Source organism: Electrophorus electricus, chromosome 3 (assembly GCF_013358815.1).
Source record: "Electrophorus electricus isolate fEleEle1 chromosome 3, fEleEle1.pri, whole genome shotgun sequence".
Classification (NCBI taxonomy): domain Eukaryota; kingdom Metazoa; phylum Chordata; class Actinopteri; order Gymnotiformes; family Gymnotidae; genus Electrophorus; species Electrophorus electricus.
In genome coordinates, this window is record NC_049537.1 from 28,497,881 (window position 1) to 28,513,787 (window position 15,907).

Here is a 15,907-nt window from a genome sequence, read left to right on the forward strand (position 1 = left end):
AAGTGGCTAAATCATTATAAAATTCAACATACACACATAGTTCATTAGAAACCCTTCTTTTATGAGAGCCTTACTTTGGATGATGTTGAAGGTTACAGTTTTGCAGGAACAAAGTTATGGCCTGATTAATGAAGTCTAAATGCTCTTTTGAAATGATTCAAGAGGACCTCTTTAAAAAGGCTTAGTGATCACTGTAGCTAGAATTATGAAATAGTAGCCTACTGTAGTTCATCCTGCTAATTACATTTCTGTAGGACTTCATGCTGTGATGTGTATTTCTATATTTTAATTGTCATATGAACTGTGATAATTCTATTTTATGTAGGCTACATAATGTAGCTGCAGTATTTAAAATTCAGATTCCAATAGCATCTTGATACAAATTACATAAGGTAATTTTAAATGTTTGTATTGCATTTAACATACTGCCTTTCTCTTGTGTCAGTGCTGTTTCACATGGTCTGCCAGTTAGGGGTGGAAATAAAGAACACACATTGTGGAGTATCAGTCTAAAAGGCCATCTTCAAGTTTGGAATGCTAGATTATATATAGATTATAATATTCAATAAAGTGTTCACTCATTTTATGGCCAAAATACAATTCTCAGTCTACCTTCCATTAAAAAGGTTTGGTGTATTGCTTTTATGGTCTGTATTCTATTGCATGTACATTGTTCCTCCAGCCACAATGTACTGGGAAGAGAATGTGCTACCAAGCCAAAAAAAAAATTTAAAAAATCTCAGACTACACAGAGAAAGACAAAAAGAGAGAGAGAGAGAGAGAGAGAGAGAGAGAGACGAGACGACACGAAAGCAGTGACGCATGCAAACCAGCATGCGATGTGATATGGTCTTAAAGACCAACAGTGATGGTATGTAGAAATTACATGAGACATGGAAACCTTCCAAAAAGTACTGCAATTTTTTTCCCCCCCATTTTCCAAAGCTTATTAAATCTCCTATACCTTACTGAATAATTTCAAAGTTCAACTTGTAAATGAAATACATTTTAAAAAAAAACAAAAAATACAAGGCTTACAGATAAACATCTTTACTTAGATATGATCTTTTTATATCTAAAGCCTTGTTCATTCTACAGTGGAAGTGTCCTTTTATTGTAGTGCTTTCGTTACCCAGAAACCACTATACCCAAGATGAAACTAAAGCATCAAGAAAAACAAATAAAGAATGCAGTTAAAAACACAGCTATGAAAGACAAAGTGTTTTTATTTAGAAATTCACAGTTTCTATTGGCACTACATCTTAGTAGTTACAGTTACTCTTGTTTCAAAAAATACTGCGCAGCTCATCCTCATAGATCATCTGGTGCATGTGATGCCATCTACTGGCCGACTTGAGCCTCTGGCCACTAGAGGGCACCAGACAAACACAAGCACGGGGAAAAACGAACGAATGATAGTGTAGAAAACAAAATGCATGAGGAGTACTTCAAAGTGCTGAGGAAGAGTGCGTGTCACGTACAGACACAAGCCTCTGATCAATAGGTTGTAGGATAGATTCATCTTTTTCCATTCAAAACATCCATAAACACTCAAAACAAATTACACAAGCACATTTACATACAAATTCTTAAAATAAACAAACAAACAAACAAAAAGCCAAACTTGATGTAGACAAAGAGCATTAAACACGCCCTCTGAAACTGGAAAAACTCTCAATCACATTGCAATGTTGCATTCAAAACCAGTCCAACCTTTCCCATTTTTTTTTTTTTTAATAGAATTCACATTACTCCACCTTGAGAGGGAGCTCAGTGTTGCTTTCAGTCTCACCCTAAACACATGACACGAGGACCAGCCAGTTAGCTGAAGACACCGTCATAACACACAAACATGTTTGACTGAACAAAACCTACAGTGGGATGTGGTCTGGCAACTGTGCTCCAGCGAGGACACACCTACACAGAGACGGAGACACAGATGGTGAACGAGAGTGAGAGAGCGCAGCAGCTACAATGTCAGTGTGAGGTGGTGGTTCATTGACATGGGCACATGTAGGAACGGAAGAGAGAAAACTGAGTGCTCGAGAGGTTTTACACCAACGGAACGAGAGCAAGTGGGTTTGAACCATTAGCGCTGGAACAGAAACAGCTATGATTAAACAGGGATCCAGCACTTGGCTGCCAAAATTATAAAAGGCAGGAACTCATCAGAACAGATCCATCAGCAACCATCTATCCCCAAACGACGTTTGTTTTTCGTAACCCTCAGAAGGGCTCAAATAAAACCAGATGCACGTTTACTACCGTTTGACATCTGCTTTATCATATGCTAGCATTAGCAATTTCAGATGCATAAAAAAGTGAAGACCGTCATCATCCAAAGATCAATGTAATGGTGCTAAGTGATGCATTTAGGCTAGCATTCAAGACTCCAGCTTCTGCTGTTAAGAAACAGCATACAGAAAACTTGAGACGAAGGTAGGAAACAAGAAAACACCTCACGAGGGTGTGTCTGTACCCTAACACATTTTTGGAATAAGTATGTGGGAATGCATACTAGGTGTGTTTGTGTTCGTCAATATTCTTCAATCACAGGGACATTAGGAGGGTTAAAACACCCTGCTCGACCCATGACCTTGAACTCAAAACAGCTCAAGTCAAAAAAGTGACATTTAAATAAATAAATAGATAAATAAAACAGTAAACAGCATTCACTGTAAAATCCCTGTGTGTGTGTGTGAGAACATACAGTATATAGTTCTGCGTAGGTGTATGTGTGTAGGTGTGTTGAGCAGGCGCACAGCATAAACAACAACAGTGGCTCATGCAGTAAACTCACTCAAAAAGCTGGAGTCAGGACATGGAAAAAAGCCTCAAGAAATTTAAGTTCTGTATTTGACTTCATGTTTAAATGCATGTGATTTCTAAGTGTGCATGTATTCATGTAATTTCTGGATGTGACTGTGTGCATGTATGTATTCATGTAATTTCTGGATGTGACTGTGTGTATGTTATTTCTGTATGCGATTGTGTGAATGTGTGTGTTGTCACTAGTGTTGAGTTCAGATCCTGCCTGAACCTGCAGGATGGAGAGAGAGAAAGAAACAGGAGGAAGATGAAGGCTAGACTAATGGATCTGTTCTTCATACGGTTCTCCTCACTGTTAAAGAGGGGGGTAGGGGGCATGCTCTTCTGTGCAGACTCCTCCCCCTTGTCCTAGACATGGGTACCACGGCCTACTGACATGAGATCTACTGATAAGAGTCAGGTGCTGGTCCATGCCAGAAGAAATGACTTTGATGGGGAAATACGGTCTCATTCATACTCCTCAAACGTTTGTGTGTTCTTTGTATCATGCCCCTCCACAGAGAAATAAATTGGGTTTCTCTCCAAAAACGAAAGAAAATGAAAAAGGACCCTTCACCTCTATCTGTGGTCTGTACATGTCCTCGTGAGAGTCTGATAACGGACAAATAAAGGCACATAAAAGGAGAGGATCTCAGAATGAGAGGGTAATGGTGTTTTGGGTGGGGGTCGTTGCCAGGGAGTACAAGTTCCATTCTGTGCTTGAGCATTGTGGCAGATTCTAGATCTAAATGAGAGAGCGAGAGAGAGAGATACACTACACGTCTAAGACCATCCATTCCCCCTATCTGATGTGGAGGTGGTGACCTGGTGAGGGAGTGATTCAGTAACTTTGCCGCACTGAATAGATTTTGGTGGGAGGCGGTGCTGAAGGAGGCATTCGCTTCAAACTCAGACACGGCCAGTGACCGCCGCCACCCCAAATGTCCCCACACCGAGGTCCTGTTTCCCCTTCATCAGCTGAAGCGCTGGCATGACGGCCGTTGTCACGGGAATGGGGCTGCGCAGGAGGCCCATCCTGCAGCGCCCGTGCGGCTGGGGCGGGCCCGGCCCCTGCTCGGTCATCTTGGACCGACGTCGCTTCAATGACCTCTTTTCTGTCCGGTTTGTGGTAGGCTGGAGCGGCTGGCTGCCGACGCTCTCGTGCCCAGCAGCAGAAGAGGCACTACAGCAGGACTCATCTGACGCCGTGGATGAAGTGGATGAAGAGGAGGAAGACGAGGAGCCTTCCGAGCCACCCTCAGACATGCCCCCTCTGGATGAGCAGGCAGACACGTTTCTGTCACGTGCCGACGGCAGGAAGTGATCTGCGTGGAGGCCGTTGCTTTTCAGGCCACCTTTAGTGACAGTCACCGAGGCGCCGGCAGCCCTCGGGTTCTCCGCCTTCTCCACGCCTTTCATTTTGCAGCGCTTTTTCTGTGACATCACACACACACACACAGGTTAGAAATTCAAACATGCATCTAGATGCACTGGAACCACCTTTACACCAAGGGAGCACGGTGCTAGTTTATGTACATTAAAAAGCACTAATCACAACACCAGGTGTTTCAGAGTGAATCAGAGACAATATGTGGATCACCCATAAATAAGCACACTCATAGTACACGACAAGCTTCTGAAACTGTGGTGACACTGATAACTACCAGGAAAGCATGAGATGGAGTAGGGCTGGGACAACACAAGAGGACACCGCCACCACAGCGCTTCATCAACACCCCCAACACCTTTACATCCAAGTCAGCCAAGAAGTAGTTCGCCACCATTACCATTACCACCAGTTCTACATTACGCCTTGCTTTCTTTCTTGTGCTTTACTCATACTTTTTTTTTGGCGTTCTTGGTATTTTTATTCCGGGCCACTTCTTTTTTGGTCTTTAAAAAAAAAAAAAAAAAAAAAGGAAAAAAAAAAAGAAGTTTTAAACAAATAGGGGCTAAACAAACACTAAGAACTAAAGAAGTGAACAGGCGAGGTATTTGGAATGCAGCCCCCTATGAACCACAAAAGTCATGTGCCCACAGCACCCACCCCCCACACCCAAGGCAGGTGAAGCGAACACTGTACCTTTTTCTCTGGAGAAAACCTTAGAGGTTCTACAATGTACAAGTCATCAGGACCTACTATAAGGGAGAGAGGAGGCCAGCGTTAAGGCGTGCTAGTGAGAATAATGAACACAAACTTGAGGACACTTGCAAGTAGCAGGAGTTACTGCATAACAAAACACACAGGAATAACAAAAACGGCATGAAAGACAACCGAATTTCTCATTTTTGTTTCAGATTTTTTCGAAAAATAATATTCTGTCTGTTTAAAAAATAAATAAATAAATAAAAATTAAAAAAGCTGCAGTTAGTTACTACTTGCAAATGTCTCGACGTGAGCCAGCCAAAAAAAGAGAGAGAAAAAGGTGGCTCTGGTGTCACATGCTCAAAGCTAAAACGTGTGTTCAGTGTGTCCTGGACCCTTTGTTTTGGTTTAGCAGGCATCTGGGGTGGAGACACTTCACACGCAGACGTTACCAATGGCAACAGAACCTCATCATCATGCTTAGCTCTCCTACAGAGCAGCGCAAAGCCGCATGGTGGTGATCAGAATGACAGGGCCAGCACAGAGATCTCCTCACATTAGGAGACCAGCAGACGTCTCCCCCGCGCAGCACACGACGTGTAGTACACATTTAGCATGAGGGCATGTTGTCAGACTGCAGCACAGCACCGCAGGCTTGAGAAACAGGGGAGCACAGCTTGGCTGACTGGAGAAGAGTAAGCCAGGAGGAACTGGCTGCTGTGAGTGTGAGATGTGTAAAAAAAAAAAAAATTAAGAAAGAGAGAGAATATAGAAGAGTCTTGTCTCATGTGAGACTCTTACCTTCTGATGTAGGCAGCTGAAAAGATGTGGCGTGAACGAGAGGACACGAAACTCTGCGCTTCAGCCTTGTGTCATCATACGATGAGAAACATCTGAGTGGGAAGAAAGAAAGGAGCGAGAGGGAGACAGAGGGACAGAGAAAGAGAGATGGGAAAGTGTGTGTGTGTGAATGAGTGAGAGACAGAGGGGATATTAAGTAAGAAACAGCAACAAAGAAACAGAAAGGATGGGGCCATTCATAGCTGCAGGGGAAGGTGGGTAATAGCTCCATTTCAACAGTTCAATAGTCTGTGGGAGTGTGGATTTTTGCATGTGGCTGTACCTATTGGGACTGGGGTAGTGGTTGTGTCTGTGTGTGTGTGTGTGCGTTGTTGCCTTACCTCTTTGGGCTGGGGTAGTGGTTGTGTGTGTATGTATGTGTGTGTGTGTGTGTGTGTGTGTGTGTGTGTGTGTGTGCGTTGTTGCCTTACCTCTTTGGGCTGGGGTAGTGGTTGTGTGTGTGTGTGTGTGTGTGTGCGCGCGTTGTTGCCTTACCTCTTTGGGCTGGGGTAGTGGTTGTGTGTGTGTGTTTGTGTGTGTGCGCGCGTTGTTGCCTTACCTCTTTGGGCTGGGGTAGTGGTTGTGTGTGTATGTATGTGTGTGTGTGTGTGTGTGTGTGTGTGTGTGTGTGTGCGTTGTTGCCTTACCTCTTTGGGCTGGGGTAGTGGTTGCTCACAGGGACAGCTGTGCTCTGGCTGTGACTTGGGGAGCCACGACAGCACTGCACGCACAGAACTAGACCCAGCAGCAGACAGAGCAGCAGAGACACCACCAGATAACTCTGCCTGTCTGACACCTGTGACGCACACACACACGTGCGCAAAGATGCACTTTAACAGCAGCATCTGCGTGTCCGTGTCCGTGTGTGCGTGTCCGTGCGTGTCCGTGTGCGCGCGCACGCGTGTGTGTGTACCTCTTTCTGTAACTGGCTCACAGTAGCAGACAGGTTAAGCATGAGCTTGGTGATGTTCTCAAGCTGGCTCTGTAACATCTGGATGGACTCAGTCTGCTTCTGATCCTGTAAGAGCGCACACAACCATATCAAACCATATCAAAGAGCAATTCAACATGAGCCTGACAGCAAACACAAGCACATCAGCCTGCAAAACACTACAGTTCAAATCTATGGATGCCATTTCAGTTTAACATGTATCTGATGCTAATCACCTGCTCTTCTGCAATCCTGGAAGTGTTCTGCAGTTTAATGATGGTCTTATTAAAGGCTCTCTGCATCTCTTCCATTTGTTTTCGGTACCTGAGTGACAGCAAATGAGACCAATCAATAACACCACACAAGAGCACAAACCAGCCAATCACACTTCAAATAAGTAGGAAATATCATTAAATAAACAAGTGTGTGTGCATGCGATCACCAGCTTCTTTATTAGAAAATCACTATCAGTGTCACACATCTTGTAGGTACATTTTATAATTTACAGACTCTGTTCCATCTGTTGCCATGCAGTTTATTAGTCAACCTCCATCCCGTTCATCATTGGTCAGTTTCTGACCTCAGGGCCACTGTTGATTGGATGTTATTTAGGTGAAAGTGGTGCTGCTGTATTCAGAATAGTCTGACATAGCAACGGCTGCTATGAAGGAAAATTCGGATCCACAGGAAGAAATTAATCAGAAAAACTACATTAAATTACTTACAAGTTAATTTTCAGTTTTAATTTTTCTTATTAGGCTGAAGACTGGTGAAGTCACTGTGTCTCAATCCTTTCCCTAGCTGGCTGTCCAACAAACCAACTGTATATTACTGAGAGAAATCATACTGCTTTGTATCTGTGACTTATAAATTCTATCATAGCAGCACAAACAAAACCCTAAAATGAGTACCCATGACCCAGCTTGTCTCTGACGCAAGACATACTGTGCATTGAAAATTATGTCATGAATGAAACACGTGTGTGTGTGTGTGTGTGTGTGTGTGTGTGTGTGTGTGTGTGTGAAGTGAGAGAGAGAGAGAGAGAGAGAGAGAAGAAAAAAATGGAGCCTGACCTCTGGCTAAGCTCCTCCAGGTATCTGCTGCTGAGAGACATGTTCATCTCCAGGGCTTTGATCCTGTTGTTTAGCCTCATGAAGACAGACTCCTTCTGGTTGGAGCCGTGCACCTGGTTACCATTGCCATGGCTCGGCTCGGACGCGTTCTGTAGCTCAGCATAGAAGTCGGTAGCGGCGCGCTGCTGTCCGCCCTGACCGGCCGCCACGCTGAGCAGTAGGTCCTCCACCGGCTCCTCCTGGGACGAGTCAACCATCTGCTGAAGGTCCTCCGGCCCTGTAGCTCGGTCAGGTTCTGAAGCCTCGGGGCTGGGCATAGGGAGCTCGGTTGGGGGTGGGATGTCGGTGGGCTGGGTGTGCGTGGGAAGAGGCTGCAGTGGCTGTTCTATGGTGGGTGCGGGAGGCTCAGACATTGGGGGGTTCGTCTCAGGTTCTGGAAGCTCGGAGGTAGGAACAAGGACGGAGGCGGTGGGGGTGGGGCTGAGGCAGTCACTGATGCTGCCGTGGGGAGTAGTGGCCATCTCATGGACGTGTTCCAGGTACGGGGCCTGGCCATTCTGGGGCTCGCCCGTAGGGAGGGTTTCTGGAATGTCTACAACAGGAGTGGGTGTAGAGATGTCGGAGAAGCTGGGAGGTGGAAGAGGAGAGGTGTGGCTGGGCTCCAGGACGACGGTGTCAGGGACAGGCTCCGCCCCAGACTCCACGGGTCGTGCAGGTGCAGGGGTCAAGTCGGTAGGGCTGAGCCCCTCATCCTGCGGTTGTGCCGGTTCCTCCTCTTCTGGAAGGTTCTCGGAGGGTGGGGAGGGCGTCTGGGTGGGGGTGGGCACAGGGTAGGGTCTGTGTAGTGGCGTTTGCAGGCGGGTGCATGTGTGGCCGTGGCTCTGGCGGTCTCTCTGCAGGGCGAGGGCGGCCGAGCAGTAGAGGTGGAGGTGCTCGTGAAGGCTGGCCAGACATGACAGGGTAGACAGGTGGCCACAATAGACTCCATGCTCTCTCTTCCATGCCTCCTCCCTCCTCCTATCCTCTTCGTCATCTCCCTCCAACAGTGTCACCGTGGGCGTGGCTGGCTCCTCCTCTTCCTCAATGAGGATAACAACGCGGTTCTCCTCGGGGGCCGGCGCTGACGGGGACTCGGAAATGGGGACTTCTGGATCGGGTTTTACAAGAGTGGGATCCAGCTCTGAAGTGTGCATACTGGGAAAGCAGGAAGAACATGAGCACTCTGGGCGCGGGATCGGATGAACAAGCATGACAACTGGAAGCAAAAAAAAACTGCTGTGCACTCACTTCACTAGAGGACTTACAGGTTTGTATAAAAATAAACTACATTTCTATTACATATTAAACATGGCTGTGTTATGTGTAAGTTTAAAAAAAGAGGCAGGACATTGCAGACTTTATTTCACTTATTTTTAGACATGGAGCTGAACTGTTGGCTCGCTATGTGAACAAACACTGACTAGTTTGAGCCGGAAAGCATTATACCTGTGGCTGAGTATTGAGCAAGGATTTGGCAGCATTAAATGATTAAATGACACACACACACACACACTCACACTCACTCATGTGTGTGTGTGTGTGTGTGTGTGTGTGTGTGTGTGTGTGTGTGTGTGTGTGTGTATATATATACGCACATTGCTTGCTGCTCTGTGGGGGTGGGTGTTGGTGTGAATATGGTCTCTGTCGATAGACCTGTGCCATTTTCTGTCCCTGAAGACATATTCCCTGCAAGAGACCAAACAAACTCACTAATATACTGAGAGAGTAAAAGTGGAACCCAGACCAACCATGAAGATGCCACGAAGACACCATGTACAGGGACATTTAGACTCACACTGAGCAGTAAGTGGAAACGGGACGCAGAGTGCGAGAGAAAGTACACACATCAAAGTCACGGCCCACTGCTGAGCGTGTGGCTTCAGCACAGACCCCCTTTCTCACACCCACACACAAACAAAGAGGCTTATTGTTCATCGACCCCATCAATCAAGACTGAACACATGTTGAAAAAAAGCAGAGACAGCAGGGAAGCACCCCCAGAACAGGACAGCATGAAAACGGGCAACAGCACTTCTTAATCGGAAACAGCAGGACAACACCAGAATAAGCCGATGGACCACCAGCACTCAAAGTTTACACACCTACTAGCCAAAACTGCTTAAGGTGTCAAAAACAGAGGAATAAACTTCCTGGTTGTTGGCAGGACTCCAGTTCAACAGCATCTCTGACCCTAACCCTACCATATAGCATGCATTCTATGAGTAGATGACAAAGCACTTTTGTCTGCCAAATGCCATAAATGTAAATATAAATGAGGAAAACTAATGGTAAAGACCTAAACCCACAAGTCAGTAAAATACACGCCACAATGTGGTTTGGCTGAGTGAAACACCAAGCCAAGTCCCTCCTGATCACTCCTGGCTCAAGGCTTATTTGCTCAGTGAGAGAAGCAGCTTTGCCTTTGACTATTGCCTGAGCAAACATTGCGCCTACTTCTCACATACTGATCATACAGTAAAACACTACTCATTGTTCCATGCAGTATATCAATTTTTTTTTTTTTTTTACTCTTCAGTTTGGCTGAAATGAAAAGACAGCGGTAAAGCTGTAATAAATGGTGGCCATTAGCACTGTGTCTGTCCTGGCACTCTGATTCTTGAATCTGCGCTTGGAGGGTCATTCGGGTTGTTTGGACTGTGTTTGCAGGGTTACCCAGGCCGGTTGGGCTATTTGCAGGGGGAAATCAGTGGGGGTTTGAGGAGAAAACCATTATATTGTACCATTCATCTGTGCTCCATCCTCAAGCTCTGGTTTTCCACCCAGGACATTTGCAGCAATGTTGTTGACCATAGTGAGGATGGCATCTGCAAAGAAGGAAGAAGCACAGCTGTGATTAAAAACACTGGCCTACAAAAACCATACTGAACGAACACACACACACACACGCGCTGTAGATATGGCCATGTAGGTGGGCAGCCACAGGAAGATCTGATGGCGAACACCCCTTTGTTGTGCATAATTTTTCAGACCACTGCTCATTAACTTTGACATGGGGGCCCCTGTTAAGCAGAGCTAAACAACATAAGGCAATAAGAGTTCAGTCCCCCCACAGCAGCACATGCAGTGTGTGTGTGTGTGTGTGTGTGTGTGTGTGTGTGTGTATACAGTGTTGTGCATATTTCTTGCATCATTTTGGAACAGGCAGTCACTGTGCAATGCAAAACCATTGAAGCAACAAGGCCAGAATGCCAGGCAGCTGGACAAGGACTACATTTCTAGAGTGCTAACTTGGAGCACAACACATCTTAGTGGTTTATAAATTTCCACTAAACTGGGTGTATACTTGAACAAACTCATCCAACGTCTTGCCTTCCAGCTCATATAGTTCCCGTTGAAAGCACTACCATGAACCAATTCAGCTCACAGTCCAAAAGCAGGAAAGAGTCATCAGCCACTGTCTCTAGACTGAACCTGAAGATATGAGAAATCAAAAAACCCTCAACAATGATTCTTATTCCCACATGATGGCCTTCAAGATACCAACACCACCAGCCTGTTACAGGGACCCGACATCTTTAGGTGTACTAGAGACACCCGGTCATCACTCTGTCCCCAAAGCTGGCCAGTACCCAACAGGTGCATTCTGAGAAGGTGGAATCCACCAGGCAGAGGGAACACAGGAGGTACGCACTTGTGGCAGAGCCCAGGAGGTTCTTCGATGGCTTGTCCTCGGTGGGAAGGTAGCCCCGGGGGTAATCTGTGAAATGGAGGTCTGGAGTTAAGAGAACAGCTTCAGTATGGCCGCTACTGCTGTAATATGCAAGATGTGTAATATGTGTAACAAATCCAGTTAGATGTACGCTGCCTGTGGTTTAGGGAATACGGAAGTAGCATCCTATTTAGCGAACCAAATGGCGCGCGCACATGCATGCGCACACACACACACACACACACACACACACACACACACACACACACACACTGCTGAAAGACACAAAGACAAAGGGGAGGTCATCATACCGTAGTCCTCATCCAGGTACTCGACCCTCTCTGAGGGGTACTGGGAGTCTGCGATCTCATCATACTCCTCCACCATACTGGTACCAAACACCCTGAGAGAGCACGAGAGAGGAGATGGATCAAGAGGGAGTGGCAGGGATCCATGCATTACAGATGCTTAGTCCCATACAATATCTCACCAAAGCAGCTGGCACCACTACAAGCAGGGGCACGCGCATTTATGTTCAAGATTTCCTTTAGCTGAAAGATCGATCGCTACATTTCTTGCAACTCACCTATAGGGTCTCACAGCCTTTATATCAGAAAATCCTTCATCCAAAATGCCACATTTCAAGATTTTGCCTTTTTTAAGGAGTTTATGTAAGAGGGACGTTTATTCACCTGGGGAGGCTGGAGAGACCTCTGATGAATGTGGTATCAAACAAAAAAAAAAAAAAAGCAGCTCAGATTTTTAGGACAAGAATAAAGCTGTTTGAACACAGACCTGAAAATGCTCAGGAACTGAATTCATGTTTCCAAAGCAGATCAGAAGTGACTCAGAAGCTACAGGTCTGAGGCTCATGCATGTCATTAGAGGAGAGCTGGTCTTCCTGTTTTCCATAGCCACCCTCCAACAGTACATAAAAGAACTGCTTTATAGTGTGAGTGCGAGTGTGTTGCTGTTGCTTTGCCTCAGGCTTGGCCACTGCACTGGCCTCTAACCCACATTACCTGTTCTGCCAAGGCGAACAGACCAACTCCCACAGCCAAAAATGAACTCAAGCCTAACACCACCTCTAATAAACCCCCAAAGGGGAAAATCACCCTTCACTATGAAGGCCTATTCATAGATTCCTCAGCTCTCACTTACATACTGTGTCTAAAAGATTATCCAAGAACACTACTTAACAAATGTTTTTGGACTAGACTAAGGACCACAAATAGGACCACCAAGATAACTGTAATGCCATGAAACCACTGGGTATGGGGCTTGACACTGTGCAGCAGTAACAGCCACACATACACTTCCCTGCTCAGAAGATCTCAAACAAAATGTGTGCCCTCCCCAACTGAGATACTACTGTATTTTGTATGTAGTTACTACCAATCCGCTCAACCTAAAAAACATAAAAAGACATACTTGAAACAGGCCCAACAACCAAAGAAAAAAAAAAGTCTGCCTAATCACCTGATGAGGCTGAGGGGGCAGAAATGTTCGGATCCGAAATGAGAGAGCAGCTCAACCTACAGAGAGGGAGAGAGAGAGGGGCCAGAGCATTAACACAGAGGGACTGCAGGACGTCCACCTCCTCATCCCAGCCAAGCACAGCCAGAGTGACGCGTTTGTACAGAGCAGTGAGAGGAAACAGAATGTGTGGAAGCAATTGTGCGCACGCGTGTGAAAACGTGACGGCATCAAGCGTATTGGGACTTGGGTCCTACCACCAAAGGCTCACACTGGTGTATATTTAAAATGGCCGAGAGAGGAGAATGCTAACCTTCATGTACTTGATGAACATCTGAGGCAAGACAAAGACCAGAGAAGGGGAGAGAGAAAGAGAGAGAGAGGAAAATAAAAAAATAAATAAATAAATCAGTAAACAAAGAGACTTCAGGTCAGACCTAAGCTCAAACATACCTGTGTTTAAGACTTGAAAGACTAAGCAGAGAGAGAGAGAGAGAGAGAGAGAGAGAGAGAGAGAGAGACCCCCACTGCATTAAGTAGCAAAGCAGATTATGAAGGCACAAGCCCACAGAGAACACTCCCCAGCATAATAAATTGGGTTTCACTTTTTCATAATTGACATGCTCACATGCACACACACAAACAAATAATGATTTAATAAAATGAGTCACACTTAAGTATGACAAACTTCCAGAACAAAAGAGAAAGCACAGAACACAACAAGAGGAACAAGTGAAACAAGAGGACCACGATGATGTCATGCACTGCCAACTACAGCCGCAGACAAGTCAGTGTGACTCAGATGCTTGTCAAATTACCATCCACAATAAACAGGGTCCTTTTAACTCTCACACAAACACACACACACTCCGTAGCCATGTCCTTAGGGACAGCTAGACAATAGCTTGTCCCTGACCACAGCCACCTTCTGTGCCCTCTACTGCTACTCGGGCACATGGAAAAGCAGCAGAAGAACATGGCGGCCAGGAGCACAGCTAGGTAACGGAAACACGCCAGACCCTCTCAAACGAGGGGCACAGAGGCCAAGCAGGAGGAACAAGACACCACGGGCCAGCGCAGCGTCCCGCCATCCTCGTAGGGGAGCACCTAGGTAGTGGAGGCAGCCTCACGTTTGGGCCTATGAACTTTACCTTGACGTATTTGGCATAGAGCTGCTCGTCCAGAGGGAAGCTCTGCACTGTGCGCTCGTCCCGCGCATGGAATGTGCCTAGCTTGATCCATTTGCTGGTTGGGTACCTGACAGTGGGGGAGAGAGAGAGAGAGAGAGAGAGCGAGCGAGTGTGTGTAAGAGTGAGAGAGAAACAGGTGAGAAAGCGAATGGGAAAAAAAAAAGAAAAAAAAGAAAGACATAATACAGTTGCAGATTGCTGTTCTCATACCTGTCACTTATGGACACCAGAAAGTCTTTTGGTGTGGAGGAGAAGAGTTCAAAGTTCGCAATGTCAAGCTGCTTCACCTGGATTGGCTCACAGAGCTCAATGACGAACCTGAAAGCACAAATGCATGGGGAGGGTTTGGAGGTGGGTGGGATTATGAGGTGGGGGTGAGGGGCATAAGATGACAAAACAGCTTTACAAGGTCACTTTTCACACCTAATTTATATGCCCAGAATACACGTGCTGCAAGTTCCCATTGACCCCATCTGGTGATATAAATATCATTGGCTGCACTGTCACACATGTGCAGGTGCGTACTGTGTGTAGCTCAGCAGCTGGGCCAGCTTGCAAGAAGACTACGTGAGAGTGTTTGCATGTGCATGTTTATACAGGTGCACGTGTTGAGAGAAAAACAGGTGAAGGACATAGGGAAGCTCTGGATACAGAATAACCCCCCCCCCCCCAACATTTCACAGAAAGATTAATACATGAATCTCACATGCTCATTTTCTGCTGGGCTTCAGTAGTCCAGTTCACTGTGAGCAGAGGTAGTGCTCAGCCTAGCTGGAGGGACTTACCAGATCTTATTACTGCAGGGGTTCAACATGTACAGATCCATATTCTCCATTAGAATGGCAGGAGTGCTCTGAAGATGAAGAAATCGCGCACATACACGCAGTTAGACAATTCCACTGACACACATTTAAATGTGCACATAACTAAATTGTAACAATGCCTTTATATGCCTGGACTGTGTCATTGTCTCATTGGTATTCTGACTATCTTCTCCCATGCCCCCTTTTCCTCCCCCTCAGAGCATGTCTGGATTAGACCCGAGCCCCTCTACCCTGCCCTCTGCTGGCCCTAGACCCTAGCTCCTCTACCCTGCCCTCTGCTGGCCCTAGACCCTAGCTCCTCTACCCTGCCCTCTGCTGGCCCTAGACCCTAGCTCCTCTACCCTGCCCTCTGCTGGCCCTAGACCCTAGCTCCTCTACCCTGCACTGTGCTGGCCCTAGACCCTAGCTCCTCTACCCTGCCCTCTGCTGGCCCTAGACCCTAGCTCCTCTACCCTGCACTGTGCTGGCCCTAGACCCTAGCCCCTCTACCCTGCCCTCTGCTGGCCCTAGACCCTAGCTCCTCTACCCTGCCCTCTGCTGGCCCTAGACCCTAGCCCCTCTACCCTGCCCTCTGCTGGCCCTAGACCCTAGCTCCACTACCCTGCCCTCTGCTGGCCCTAGACCCTAGCCCCTCTACCCTGCCCTCTGCTGGCCCTAGACCCTAGCTCCTCTACCCTGCCCTCTGCTGGCCCTAGACCCTAGCTCCTCTACCCTGCCCTCTGCTGGCCCTAGACCCTAGCTCCTCTACCCTGCCCTCTGCTGGCCCTAGACCCTAGCTCCTCTACCCTGCACTGTGCTGGACCTTAGACTCTCTACCCTGCTCTCTACCTTGGCTTCATTATTGGCTGCGAGGATTTTGGCCCCACACTCCACTGATGCGTAGTTATTCTTAAAGTTCTTCTGAATCTTCTTGCCTGGCTGGGGGCTGCCGTTGGACGAGGAGTGCAGAGACTGACCTGGAACAAGAAGA

General features: G+C 46.7%; 1 protein-coding gene across 4 annotated transcripts in view; it reads right to left on the reverse strand.

The window, feature by feature from the left end:
• Positions 1–3,453: 3,453 nt before the first annotated feature.
• Positions 3,454–15,907, reverse strand: part of suco (SUN domain containing ossification factor) — a 40,409-nt gene continuing 27,955 nt past the window's right edge. For 2 of the 4 annotated variants that reach the window (XM_027026001.2, XM_027025998.2), the window contains 17 exons: positions 15,766–15,893; positions 14,899–14,966; positions 14,324–14,431; positions 14,075–14,180; positions 13,237–13,257; positions 12,927–12,982; positions 11,759–11,850; positions 11,430–11,495; positions 10,519–10,602; positions 9,373–9,463; positions 7,739–8,932; positions 6,902–6,989; positions 6,648–6,752; positions 6,382–6,530; positions 5,696–5,787; positions 4,892–4,947; positions 3,454–4,242 (listed from right to left, as the gene is read on the reverse strand). In XM_027026001.2, the coding sequence (XP_026881802.2) occupies positions 3,718–4,242; positions 4,892–4,947; positions 5,696–5,787; positions 6,382–6,530; positions 6,648–6,752; positions 6,902–6,989; positions 7,739–8,932; positions 9,373–9,463; positions 10,519–10,602; positions 11,430–11,495; positions 11,759–11,850; positions 12,927–12,982; positions 13,237–13,257; positions 14,075–14,180; positions 14,324–14,431; positions 14,899–14,966; positions 15,766–15,893 (3,029 nt within the window). In that variant the 3' untranslated portion in view covers positions 3,454–3,717. The remainder of the gene's footprint in view (positions 4,243–4,891; positions 4,948–5,695; positions 5,788–6,381; positions 6,531–6,647; positions 6,753–6,901; positions 6,990–7,738; positions 8,933–9,372; positions 9,464–10,518; positions 10,603–11,429; positions 11,496–11,758; positions 11,851–12,926; positions 12,983–13,236; positions 13,258–14,074; positions 14,181–14,323; positions 14,432–14,898; positions 14,967–15,765; positions 15,894–15,907) is intronic. The other 2 variants (XM_027025999.2, XM_027026000.2) reach the window with 2 other exon arrangements.